Source organism: Pelophylax lessonae (genome assembly GCF_965119305.1).
Source record: "Pelophylax lessonae genome assembly, chromosome: 2".
NCBI lineage: Eukaryota > Metazoa > Chordata > Amphibia > Anura > Ranidae > Pelophylax > Pelophylax lessonae.
In genome coordinates this window covers 733,495,210-733,508,253 of record NC_138769.1, presented here as the reverse complement: position 1 = coordinate 733,508,253, position 13,044 = coordinate 733,495,210, and the positions used below count along the sequence as shown (strand labels likewise).

At 44.1% G+C, this 13,044-nt stretch overlaps 1 protein-coding gene across 2 annotated transcripts in view; it reads right to left on the bottom strand.

Annotated features, from left to right (window-relative positions):
• The window catches only part of LOC309547575 (ecto-ADP-ribosyltransferase 5-like), a 36,704-nt gene that overhangs the window by 1,488 nt on the left and 22,172 nt on the right, over positions 1-13,044 (bottom strand). For both annotated transcript variants that reach the window (XM_082247446.1, XM_082247447.1), the window contains exons 3-4: positions 9,448-10,138; positions 4,489-4,521 (exon numbers count right to left, since the gene is read on the bottom strand). In XM_082247446.1, coding sequence (XP_082103572.1) covers positions 4,489-4,521; positions 9,448-10,138 — 724 coding nt within the window. The remainder of the gene's footprint in view (positions 1-4,488; positions 4,522-9,447; positions 10,139-13,044) is intronic.

The window sequence follows — 13,044 nt, the reverse complement described above, 5'->3', positions numbered from 1 at the left end:
GGGTTTCACACCCTCCATAAGGTAAAAAATTCTCTGATCCTGCCCATCACCCCCTGGGTTTCACACCCTCCATAAGGCAGAAAATTCTCTGATCCTGCCCATCACCCCCTGGGTTTCACACCCTCCATAAGGCAAAAAATTCTGATTCCCGCCCATCACCCCCTGGGTTTCACACCCTCCATAAGGCAAAAAATTCTCTGATCCTGCCCATCACCCCCTGGGTTTCACACCCTCCATAAGGCAAAAAATTCTGATTCCCGCCCATCACCCCCTGGGTTTCACACCCTCCATAAGGCAGAAAATTCTCTGATCCTGCCAATCACCCCCTGGGTTTCACACCCTCCATAAGGCAAAAAATTCTCTGATCCCGCCCATCACCCCCTGGGTTTCACACCCTCCATAAGGCAAAAAATTCTCTGATCCCGCCCATCACCCCCTGGGTTTCACACCCTCCATAAGGCAAAAAATTCTCTGATCCCGCCCATCACCCCCTGGGTTTCACACCCTCCATAAGGCAGAAAATTCTCTGATCCTGCCAATTCAGATTATACCAAACTTTGGGGTATCACATCCTCCAATATGACCCTCCACAATATAGAAAATATTCCACTCCTGACTTTCTCCCTACCTTTCTAATTACGCCCATCCAACATGACCCTCCATAAGGTAGAAAATAATCTACTTCTGACCTTCTCTCTACCTTTCTGATAACACTCAGCACCTGGATATCACAACTCCAACATGACCCTCCATAAAGTAGAAAATACTCTGCTCCTGACCTTCTCTCTGCCTTCCCGGTTACACTCACCATCAGGATATTACACCTCCAACATGACCCTCCATAAGGTGGAAAATATTTTACTCCTGATCTTCTCTCTTCCCTTCCGATTACTTCTTTACATCTCCAACATGACCCTCCATAAAGTAGAAAATACTCTGCTCCTGACCTTCTCTCTACCTTTCTGATAACACTCAGCACCTGGATATCACATCTCCAACATGACCCTCCATAAAGTAGAAAATACTCTACTCCTGACCTTCTCTCTGCCTTCCTGATTACACACACCATCAGGATATTACATCTCCAACATGACCCTCCATAAAGTAAAAAATACTCTGCTCCTGGCCTTTTCTCTGCCTTCCTGATTACACTCACCACCAGGATATCACACCTCCAACATGACCATCCATAAGGTGGGAAATATTTTACTCCTGATCTTCTCTCTTCCCTTCCAATTACTTCTACCATCGGGATATTACATCTCCAACATGACCCTCCATAAGGTGGAAAATATTCTACTCCCGATCTTCTCTCTTCCCTTCGGGTTACTTCTACCATCAGGATATTACATCTCCAACATGACCCTCCATAAAGTAAAAAATACTTTGCTCCTGACCTCCTCTCTGCCTTCCTGATTACACTCACCACCAGGATATCACACCCTCAAACATGACCCTCCTTAAGGTGGAAAATATTCTACTCCTGATCTTCTCCCTTCCCTTCTAGTTACTTCTACCATCAGGATATTACGTCTCCAACATGACCCTCCATAAAGTAGAAAATAATCTGCTCCTGACCTTCTCTCTGCCTTCCTGGTTACACTCACCACCAGGATATCACACCCTCAACACGATCCTCCATAAGGTGGAAAAAACTTTGATCCTGACCTTCTCTCTGCGTTTCTGGTTACACTCACTACTGGGATATCACCCCTCCAACATGACCCTCCATAAGGTTGAAAACACTCTTCTGAGCTTTTCTTTACCCTCCTGATCACACGGTTGAAAATTGTTTTTAAGAAATGATTTTTCATTAAATATTAAAGGGATCTTGGCCTTCCATAAGACACTCATGGGGCAGAACATACTCTGAACCTGCCCGTCTCTCTACTTTTTAGATTATACCCACCATCGGGATATCATACCTTCCTACATGACCCTCCATAAAACAGAAACTATTCTGCTCCAGGACCTTCTCTCTCTCCTGTACCTTTCCAATTACACCCATCAAGATAATACACCTCTAACATAGCCCTCCATGAAGTAGAAAATACTCTGCACTTGACCTTCTCTCTACATTTCTGATTATACTTACCACCACTGGGATATCACACCCTCCAACATGACCCTGCATGAGGTAGATAATACTCCACTCCTAATCTTCTCCCTACCTTTATGATTCCACTCCCACCCACCCACCCTTCCTCCTCCACCACCACCAGGAGATCAAATCCTACAACTTGACCCTCCATCATGTAAAAAATGCTCCTGATCTTTAATATAGCTTTCCAGTTGTTATCGGAATATCACAACTCCAACATGACCCTCCATAAGATAGAAAATACTCTGCTCCCTAATGTTTCTGTTTTATTTTGATTTGAATAAGCGAGCCTTAGAGTCCATTCACACTGCCGTGACTTGTGAGGCGACTTGTGTGCCCTCAAGTCGCCCCAAGTCGCTTGACATAACAAAAGCAATGTTAATCAATGAGTGCCGTCTTAATTGGCACTACTGAAGTCGCTCCGACTTCAGAAAAGGGTCCTGTACTACTTTGAGGCGACTTGTGATCCGACTTGTCCCATAGACTTCAATGGGAGTCACCTCCTTATCTTATTTGAAGCGACTTGTGATCCGACTTTCCATGAAGAAGAAGGAAATTTATTAGTCAGGCATTCCCCACATTCCCCACTGGACTCCAGAACCAGAAAAAAAAAAAGATCGTTCGTCCAGAACCAGAAAAAAAAGATAATTTTTCTTAGAATTTTTAGTAGCACAGAGATAGGGCTCCGCTCCTTTCACACCTGGGCGTTTTTGTTGTAGGCGTTTATTGGGCATTTTTTGGGCGTTTTATTTATTAGCCAGGCATTCCCCACATTCCCCACTGGACTCCAGAACCAGAAAAAAAAAGATCGTTTGTCCAGAACCAGAAAAAAAAGATAATTTTTCTTAGAATTTTTAGTAGCACAGGGATAGGGCTCCGCTCCTTTTACACCTGGGCGTTTTTGTTGTAGGCGTTTATTGGGCATTTTTTGGGCGTCTTTGGAGGCAGGCATGACATCTGAACTTCTATATAGGGGTATATATACACACACGCACACACATATATGTATATATACACATACACACATATAGGTGTGATAGTAGCGGAGCCCTATGCCTGCAAATAATTTTCATATATGTGTGTGTGTATATATACCCCTATACAGAAGTTCAGATGTCATGCCTGTCTCCAAAGACGCCCAAAAAATGTCCAATAAACGCCTACAACAAAAACGCCCAGGTGTAAAAGGAGCGGAGCCCTATCCCTGTGCTACTAAAAATTCTAAGAAAAATTATCTTTTTTTTCTGGTTCTGGACAAACGATCTTTTTTTTTCTGGTTCTGGAGTCCAGTGGGGAATGTGGGGAATGCCTGGCTAATAAATAAAACGCCCAAAAAATGCCCAATAAACGCCTACAACAAAAACGCCCAGGTGTGAAAGGAGCGGAGCCCTATCCCTGTGCTACTAAAAATTCTAAGAAAAATTATCTTTTTTTTCTGGTTCTGGACAAACGGTCTTTTTTTTTCTGGTTCTGGAGTCCAGTGGGGAATGTGGGGAATGCCTGGCTAATAAATAAAACGCCCAAAAAATGCCCAATAAACGCCTACAACAAAAACGCCCAGGTGTAAAAGGAGCGGAGCCCCATCCCTGTGCTACTAAAAATTCTAAGAAAAATTATCTTTTTTCTTCTGGTTCTGGACATGCTACAGAGCTGAAACTTCTCAGGTACACATTTTAGACCCCCCAGACACAAAATCCAAAGAAATCTCATTTTTTTTTCTTCAATAATTTTTTCAATAATTGGCTCTCAAAAACGACAATTTTTAAGAACTTTTTTTTTGTGTGATTGAGCATGACCCAGAACAATCATATTCTGATTGGCCAAATACAAAGTCGTCTATCATACAAGTCGCGCTAAATACGCGCAAAGTTGCGCTGAAGTCGCGCTAACAAGTCGCCCTTTATGAGGCAACTTAGAGGTCGCGGCAGTGTGAACCGGCTCTTAGTTACTGAACACTTAAATTTAAATGCTTAAATGTCAACAGTTGAAGGACGTCCAGAAGTTGTGGTTATTTTCTGCTTTGTGGAGTGATTAATGCTGTGTGGTTTGGCACCTTGACAAGAGGACATTAACATGTGTGTATTTAGGAGATTTCCATTAACTGTTTGGAGGCTAAGACTGACATGGGCCAATCCTAGAACAGAATGCTTGATCTTTAACAAGACGTGGTTATGGTGACGAAAGTAACGTATGCTGTAGTAATGCCAACGTGGGTGTAGCTCAAAACTTTGATACTAACATTGACCCTCTTGTTTTTGCCTCAGAAATGTGATTGGCATGCCCTGGATGGTGCTTCGGGTTCCCTTGCTAGCAAAACAAATAGGTTTATGTCTTACATAATAGACAATGGTAGCTGTTATTAGCGGAGAAGACGGGTTTAAACTCACCTCTGCTATACACACATGTGCTGGATTTCCCCCCTGCAAAAACAATGACCAGAAATGGATTACAAAAAAAAAAAAATGTTGACAAACGCATGTGCAAAGTACAATCTACATAGATGGACAATGAGCATTACTACTGCTTGAAAAGACTATTATTGATTATGTCCATTCCAAAACCATCAGTAAATGTCGATGCTGTCTCAAAGTGCAACCTTTCATTTCTATTGTCAACTGCAGTAGTGCACAGACTAACGATAATTAATTTGTTTCAAGCAGGTGAGTGCAATTGAGTACAACTGTGCATGGAGGCGGATCCAGGTGTAACATAGAACTTAAGGGCTCTTTCACACAGTCCGCTCCGTCGGCGGACTCCGTTTATCTCAGCGCTGAGCAGGAGAATGTGCGGAGACACAGCTGTCAGAGCCCCATACATCTCTATGGGGGAATCGGATGGGAATGGACCGTCGGTCCGTTCTCATCCGATCCCATCCGCTGGACGGATGGAAAATAGGGTTTCCATCCGTTCAGATTTGACGGATCGGATCGGATGTCAGTGGACATGTCCCTTAGAAGTGTAGACACATTCACTCTACATAGACATCTCCGCCAGCGAACACTCCATGTGCTATGTATGTTTGCCGCTAGAGATCTATGTGTATTGCGGTACGGAGTTCAGGGATCAAGCAGCAAGGATATGATCGCCAGCGAGGGCCCCTGTATAATGTGCAGATTTGTTCGCTTGGCGGGGATATGTTTGCTCTGTGAAGTCCATATCGTTTTGATATCTATCTGCCTTTATGAAGGGATACACGCTCATGTCTTTCTACTGTGCCTGATCACCATAGTGGAAACAGCATGGCTCTTCCCCTGCAGATAGCCTCACATCTACGGGAACAGTAGTATAATCCTATTAGGCATTGTCCTCTGAGCCTTTCTGAGTGGGATTCACGCCAGTAGTGGCGGGAATACATGCACGAGTTTGATCAGAGCAGCATTCATGGTTCTACTCGCTGGTTTCATTGTGTAGTGTTAGGCGTGATTTCCGCTACACGTGGGTTTCATTGTTAACTGAGGTGCGTGAATTTCCACGCACCAACGAGAGGAAGCTGTGCACGCTTTTCTGCTCGTTCACGATCATCTACTCCCCTTTCTGTTGTATATGTAAAAGTATACAGGTGTGTCATTGGCTGATTCTATGTGAGTAACTTATGTCATGTGACTGTACATTTGGAATTGATTGGCTGATGTTGTATAGCCATCACTTCCTGCTGTTATCCCTGTGTTGTCCCATAAATAAACGGAGCTCAATGCCTTAGGCAGGACATTTCATCGAGCATCCAATGTGATAACAGCCTGTGTGTCTGTGTTACTGGGTACTGCTGAGCAGTGGCGGCTGGTGCTCCAAATTTTTTTTTTCGGGGGGGGGGGGGGGCGCAAACAGAAAAATGTAATAGGCATGCTTTGGGCTTTGCGGCAAAAGACGCTGTAAAAAATTGCGTGACTTTGAGGTCACAAAAGTGTGAAAGGGGCCTTCAGTAATTAAGGCATAGCGTGCCCCCTTTCAATGCACAGAGACCAGCGTGCCCCCTTTCAATTCACAGGGACCAGCGTGCCCCCTTTCAATGCACAGAGACCAGCGTGCCCCCTTTCAATGCAGAGATGCCAGCGTGCCCCCTTTCAATGCAGAGATGCCAGCGTGCCCCCTTTCAATGCAGAGATAACAGCGTGCCCCCTTTCAATGCAGAGATGCCAGCGTGACCTCTTTCAATGTAGAGATGCCAGCGTGCCCACTTTCAATGCAGAGATGCCAGCGTGCCCCCTTTCAATGCACAGATGCCAGCGTGCCTCCTTTCAATGCACAGTGAACAGCGTGCCAAGCCCCCCCCAGAACAGTGCACTTACCTGTAGCGGCGTATTCTATTCAGTTCCCCGGCGTCTCCTCGAGTCCTCAGTCCTCCCGCCTCCTCCTCGTCGGCCAATGGCATGGGGTTTGTCTTTCGGCCAATCAGGAAGCGCATATCGGACCCACTTCCTGATTGGCCAGGAGGAGGATCCGTGTGACAATAGCGAATTTTCATTCGCTATTGTCACACAATGGGTGGGCTCGGGGCACACTGCTTTGCTGAAGCCTATTAGAGCCTCTGGCACTAATCAGGTGACTAAAAAAAAAAAGAAAAAGCCCCATTGAACTCCATGCGTCCGGCGCCCCACATGTAGATTAGGGGGCTGGACGCATGGATAGGGGGGGCGGCGCCCCTGCGCCCCCAATGCACCGGCTGCCACTGCTGCTGAGTGCGCTCCATTACCGTATACAAAAGAGCTGAGAACTGTGCTTTTTAGCACAACGGGATTGTTTGCACTTGGCGTATATTAATGTCCAAAAGTGCACTTATTAGCGCAACGGAGTTATTTGCGCATCAAGCGTACATTAAGATCCAATACAAAGGTTAGTGTTAATATGTTTCCTGGTTCTTTCTTGGCAGGCTTTCTTGGGTCCGACCACTGGTCCTGCGCTGTATAAAAAGGGGACAGGTGTCTGATTCAGGGGGGCAAAGGGGTGCGCATAATACAGGACATGGTGTCATATCTCTTTTTGCCTCAGTCTCCCACGTTAAATGGCGCCCAGTGTGACTCAGTCTAAAAAAGTGAAGACATTCAGTAAGTGCAGGGCATCGTGTTCCCACCCTTTGAATGGACATCACTACGACATCAGATCAGCTCTGCTGTTGGCATCATTGAGGATCGCCCAACTTGGAAAACAGGCAGAGAGAAACAGAATCCATCATATTACCAGCCTGAAGACATCATAAAAACTATGCATTGCATGAAATACAGTATGGGAGACCTTCAGGTGGAAAGGGGTGACTAGGGAGGGTGTGAATTTTAACTACTCCCCCTCCCACCCAGACCCTAAAACCTTACCCTTACAATTTCAGGAATTGTTTAATTAGGCCTGGAAAAATGTATTCATTGTTAAATCTAAAGGAGGCTGCATTTAAGCTGGCCATACACTGTGTGAATTTCAGCTGGTTTCGGTTGAACCAGACAAAATTTGACTTATGGGTGGCCAACTTGGTCCTCTAACACCCAACTGAAAAATTGAAGATGTCAGGTGGAAAATTATTGGTCAAACAATGGCTGCGCTGCTGTTCAGGTATTCTAAAAGACAATAGACCAGCAGGAGGATTTGTCTGCCCTGAATGTATAGCATGAATGGAGGAATCTATCAGGGAATGGTCAACCTTGGACTGGGAGACAGAGGGGAAGTGCTAGCATCCAATCAAGCTCATGTGCATATGAATATGCTGACAGTAAGAGAAAGCAGAAGGAACAGAAATTCTGACTTATTGTCCAATCAGAAGGCTGTGGGTGTAAAGATGACACCACTGTATTCCTTAACAGATAAAGTGCTGGCAGACTTTATTTTCATGCTGTGCAGTTTGCCCAAGGGATCGAGACTAGCCATGTGTAAGCTCTAAGTTGGTCAGCTGGAGCTTACTGAAACAATTGCAGGTAAGCCGCTCAGGTGGGAAGATGTGTTTAGGTGCAGGTCAGATCCGTAGTCTCCAGCAGTATCCTGAAACCCAAAGTGATGACCGCGCTCCGATGTAAGTAAACATGTGAAGTTTATTCACCACTGTAAATCCAAACTGAACATCAATACATCACGGACAAGGACAAAGGTTGACGCGTTTCATGAGTTTACACTCGCTTACTCGGAGTGGAGTGGGCAACGACATGGCAAATGAGGTTTAATGTGGAGAAGTGTAAGGTTTTGCACTTGGGGACTAAACACATAAAATCACAATACACGTTAGGAGGGGAACCCTTGGGGGAGTCAAAAATGGAGAAAGATCTGGGAGTCTTGGTTGATGATAGATTAGGCAATAGCATGCAATGTCAAGCGGCAGCTGCCAAATCCAGCAGAATATTAGCATGCATAAAGAAAGGGATGTATTCCAGAGATAAGACTATAATCCTTCCACTTTATAAAACTCTGGTCCGACCGCATTTGCAGTATTCTGTCCAGTTCTGGTCGCCAGTCCTCAGGAGGGATGTGTTGGAGCTGGAGAGAGTCCAGAGAAGGGCAACTAAACTGATTAGGGGATTGGAGGACCTTAATTATGAAGAGCGTCTGCAATCGCTTGATTTATTCTCCCTGGAGAAGAGACGCCTGAGAGGGGACATGATAGCAATTTATAAATACCTCAATGGGGATCTCAGCTTAGAAAAAAAGCTGTTCAGTCGAAGGGATTGCATGAGGACTCGAGGGCATACAATGCAATTAGAGGAGAAGCGTTTTAACCTCAGGCAACGTGGGGGGTTCTTTACTGTTAGGGCTACAAGATTGTGGAATTCTCTACCACAAGAGGTGGTTTCTGCGGGAAGTATGGTGGCTTTCAAAAGACTCTTAGACGTACATCTCAAGGATCAGAACATTCAGGGCTATGTGAGATGATTACGGCCATACACACCTACACAGGTTGAACTGGATGGACTATTGTCTTTATTCAACCTCACCTACTATGTAACTATGTACTCATAACCACAAAAAGAACCTTTGTCCTTGTCCGTGATGTATTGATGTCCAGTTTGGATTTACAGTGGTGAATAAACGTCAAAAGTTTACTTACATCGGAATGCGGCCATCACTTTGTGTTTGAGCAGTTGGAGCTTACACCGGACTGAGGACTCTGTTACTTTCCCAAGCACCGGTGATGCCATGTAAATGGAAGATGAGTGAACCACAGGCGCTTCCTCATACCCAGAAGTATGGGCATTTCTGACTGTGTTGTGTTGCATTAAAGTGAACTTCACTCTGCTCTTTAACAAAAAAGATGTTTAAATCAAAAATAAAATTAAGCAAAAACCATTATAGTGCTTAATTATTGAGAAAAAACTTCTGCTTTAAGCAGATGAAGCCCCAGACTGAGCCATAAATTGGTAAAAGCTTTTACTAACCTTTTCTTAAGAAGTCACAGTTGTAGTAATTACATCTGGCATTCATTGTTTGGAGGACAAATCTGCTTTCGCCATCATCCCTGGAAAAGTGAATCACTTCGAAGACCTCGTCTACCGGTATAAGAACCTCCTCTTCCCCTGGATAGGAGGAGAAATTGTGTATGTCTGCCCCAAAGCAGGTGCTTATGTTGAAGAAAGTCCTCATCCCAAAGTTCTCTGCTACCGTTTGATTCCTGGAGGAAGAGGTGAATTGTCCAAATCGGATTCTCTCCCCGATATGCTCAGGTAACAGACGTACCCCGTTTATTCCTCTGTACACAGGTGATGGACAGTCCACTCTCAGGTGGTTCATGGCTCGGGTCATGAAGAAATGCAATGAATGGTAATTGAAATTTTCCCGATCATAATTCCTCACAGCTTCGTTAAAATCGGAATAAATGGTGTCATTGGAGTAAATGATAATGGCAACCCCATACTCATCCCGGAAGCCATCAGGGATTTCTTCACTTAGATACTCTTTGCTTTCGTCCCATGCCTCCATTGCGAAATCCCAGGCATGACCAAAATCAGGGTTAGTTTCTTTTTCTTGCTCAAGTAGAAAGTATTTGATTGCATTGTCCATTTCTTGTTCACAACCTTCATACCGGTCATCAAAGGCATTGCTGTTCATAGTTAGAGGACAGCTGGGGGCCTGCAGGGATAAGGATAGACAAGATATGCATACAACCATGAGAAAAACATATGAATGCCAAGCAGATGCCTGGTGGGAACTGAACTTAGGACCAAGAGAGCACAGAGATTAGTGAATGACAATGTCTCAGAAATGCTCCTTAACTGAAGTGTCCACTAGAGGCCTAATATGAATTCTACAGTATTTACCTCTTGCATTGACTACTGTGACATTGTATTGTCTGGTATTCTAATAACCACACTTGCACATCTATACTTTGTGATGGATAATATTGTAAGATGTATCTATCCTCCTCTATAGCTCTTTCCTAATGTATCTAGTGTACCAAGACACCATCACCCCCCATCCAATGCCATCTCTTTTCCCTATTGTATTCAGTTTATCCAACTGCCATCACCTCCATCCACTATCATCTCTCTTTCACATTGTATCTAGTGTACCCAGCTGTAACCACCTCCATACACTGCCTTCTTATTTCCTTATTGTATTTAGTGTATATGTAACGGAGAAGTAGTTTAATCTACAGGGTCTCCTCTGATAGACAGGAAAACAGGTAATAATCCAAATAGGCAGGTACAGCATGCAACAATCCAGGTAGCATTATACCATCCTTCCCTCCTAAGAACTAGACAATCCACACAGGTGTTGAGGGTTCAACATGCTGAGCTTAAACTGTTTATTAAATTCCAAGATATACAGTTTTACCCACAGTTAGGGAAACTCCCCTTAACCTTGCCAAAGGGGGGGGGGGGACAAGGAACAACCAATGGAAACTGAACATTTGTACATTGAAACAGGCTACAGATAACCTAATGAGCTTATGGTAAACAGGCAGTCTCTCAATACACACCCCCATGCGGAGAGATGTCTCCAGTCCAGACCATTGTCTATGTGTCATGAATCCACACACGCTTGGTTCTTAAAGGTATACAGATGCAATAAACATAATGCATACACGAAGGACAATATACAGTGGCTGTGTTTGCCACAGTATACAACTGCCAACTTTCCTTCACTGCCATCTCTTTTCACCATTGTATTTAGTGCACCCAATTGCATCACCTTCATCCATTACCACCTTTCTTGCCTTTTTGTATTTAACGTACCCACCAGTCTTCAGCTCCATCCATTGTCATCTTCCCTCTCTATTGTATCTAGCCTACTCGACTGCCACCACCTTCATCCATTGACATCGCTCTTCTCTGTTGTGTCTAATGTACCCAACAGTTATCACTTCCATCTACTGCTATTTTCCTTTCCTATTATAACTAGTGTACCTGACTGTCAACACCTCCATCCATTACTATCTTCCCTCTTTATTGTATTTAGCCTATTTGACTGCCACTATCTTCATCCCCTGCCATCTTCCATCTCTATTGTATCTAGTAGTGTACCCAACTGCCACCACCTTCATTCACTGCCATCTCTCTTCCTTTTATATCTAGTGTACCCAACTGACATCCCCTCCAGCCGCTGTTCAGTGTTCCTGACTGTCATCAACACCAACCACTGCCATCTTCCTTCTCTCTTGTATCTAGTCTACTGGACATCCACTACTTTCATTAACTTTGTATTTAGTGTACCCACCTCCATCCACTGCCATCGCCCTTCCTTTTTGTATCTAGTGAACCCAACTTTCATTATGGGATGGCTACACCCTGCAATGAAAGCCCCTTCTACTGGCCATAGGAGATCCACACGCAACAGGATTTGATAAGTATATCTTACTTCTCATGGATGTGTGATTTTTAATGTCTTGATATCATACCATGACCTTTATGGATTACAACTATTATCTTTGGAACTGTGCTTAAGGGTCATGGACCACAGTGTGGCCAGCTTTACAGTGCCAGGGAGTAATTCAAGACATGGAGATTTGTTTTGGTGCAGCAGACAATATCTGACCTTTGGTTGGGATCTCCTCATTACTGCACCCTTAGAACCTTGACTACATAGGCTCCTCTAGACCAGTGGTCCTCAACCCTGGCCTACAGGGCCCTCTAACAGGCCAGGTTTGCAAGATAACTGAAATACATCCCAGGTGATATCATTTGCTGCTCAGTGATTGCAGTACTCTAGTCTGCATCTCCCCAAGGTAATACTTAAAACCTGGCCTGTTAGTGGGCCCTTAAGACCGGAGTTGAGGACCACTGCTCTAGACCACTGCAACATTCAAACTCTATTTGGATATATCCCACATTGCCATTATCAGTTTGCACCTTTTTACAATCTGATATGAACTGTGTGAATTTCTCTTATTGGTTATATCCAGGTATTGTGGCATTAACATCCAGTTCAGGGACTATACCAGACTGTTTCTTTGCAGGACCATCTATCCAGTATTACTGGACCCTGTACATATCCCCATCCACTAGCAGCACTAGCCAGGGGAAAGGGCACAATAACTTTACAGATACATTGTGGTTATAGACATGCTCATGAGGTGGACATTCGCTTTTTAATAGTAGTAGTGTTTATCGTTTGATGTGATACCAGTTTTGTTGCTAATTTTTTCATTGCTTGGCCTAAATAAACATTTTTTCTAGTGGATACAGTGAGTTGAATCAATTAATATATTGTTTTGCATGTGGGAATGTGGAGCTAAATCAGGTTTTTTATTCTCAGTGATTGTATCTAATGTAACTAACTGCCACCATCTCCAGCCACTGCCATCTCCCTTCTTTGTTATATCCAGTGTACTCAACTGCCCTCACTTCCAGCCATTGCCATCTCCCTTCTTTACTATATCCAGTGTACTCAACTGCCCTCACTTCATGCCATTGCCATCTCCCTTCTTTATTCTATCCAGTGTACTCTCACTGCTATCTCTCTTCTTTGTTATATCCAGTGTTCTCAACTGCCCTCACTTCCAGCCACTGCCATCTCCCTTCTTTATTATATCCAGT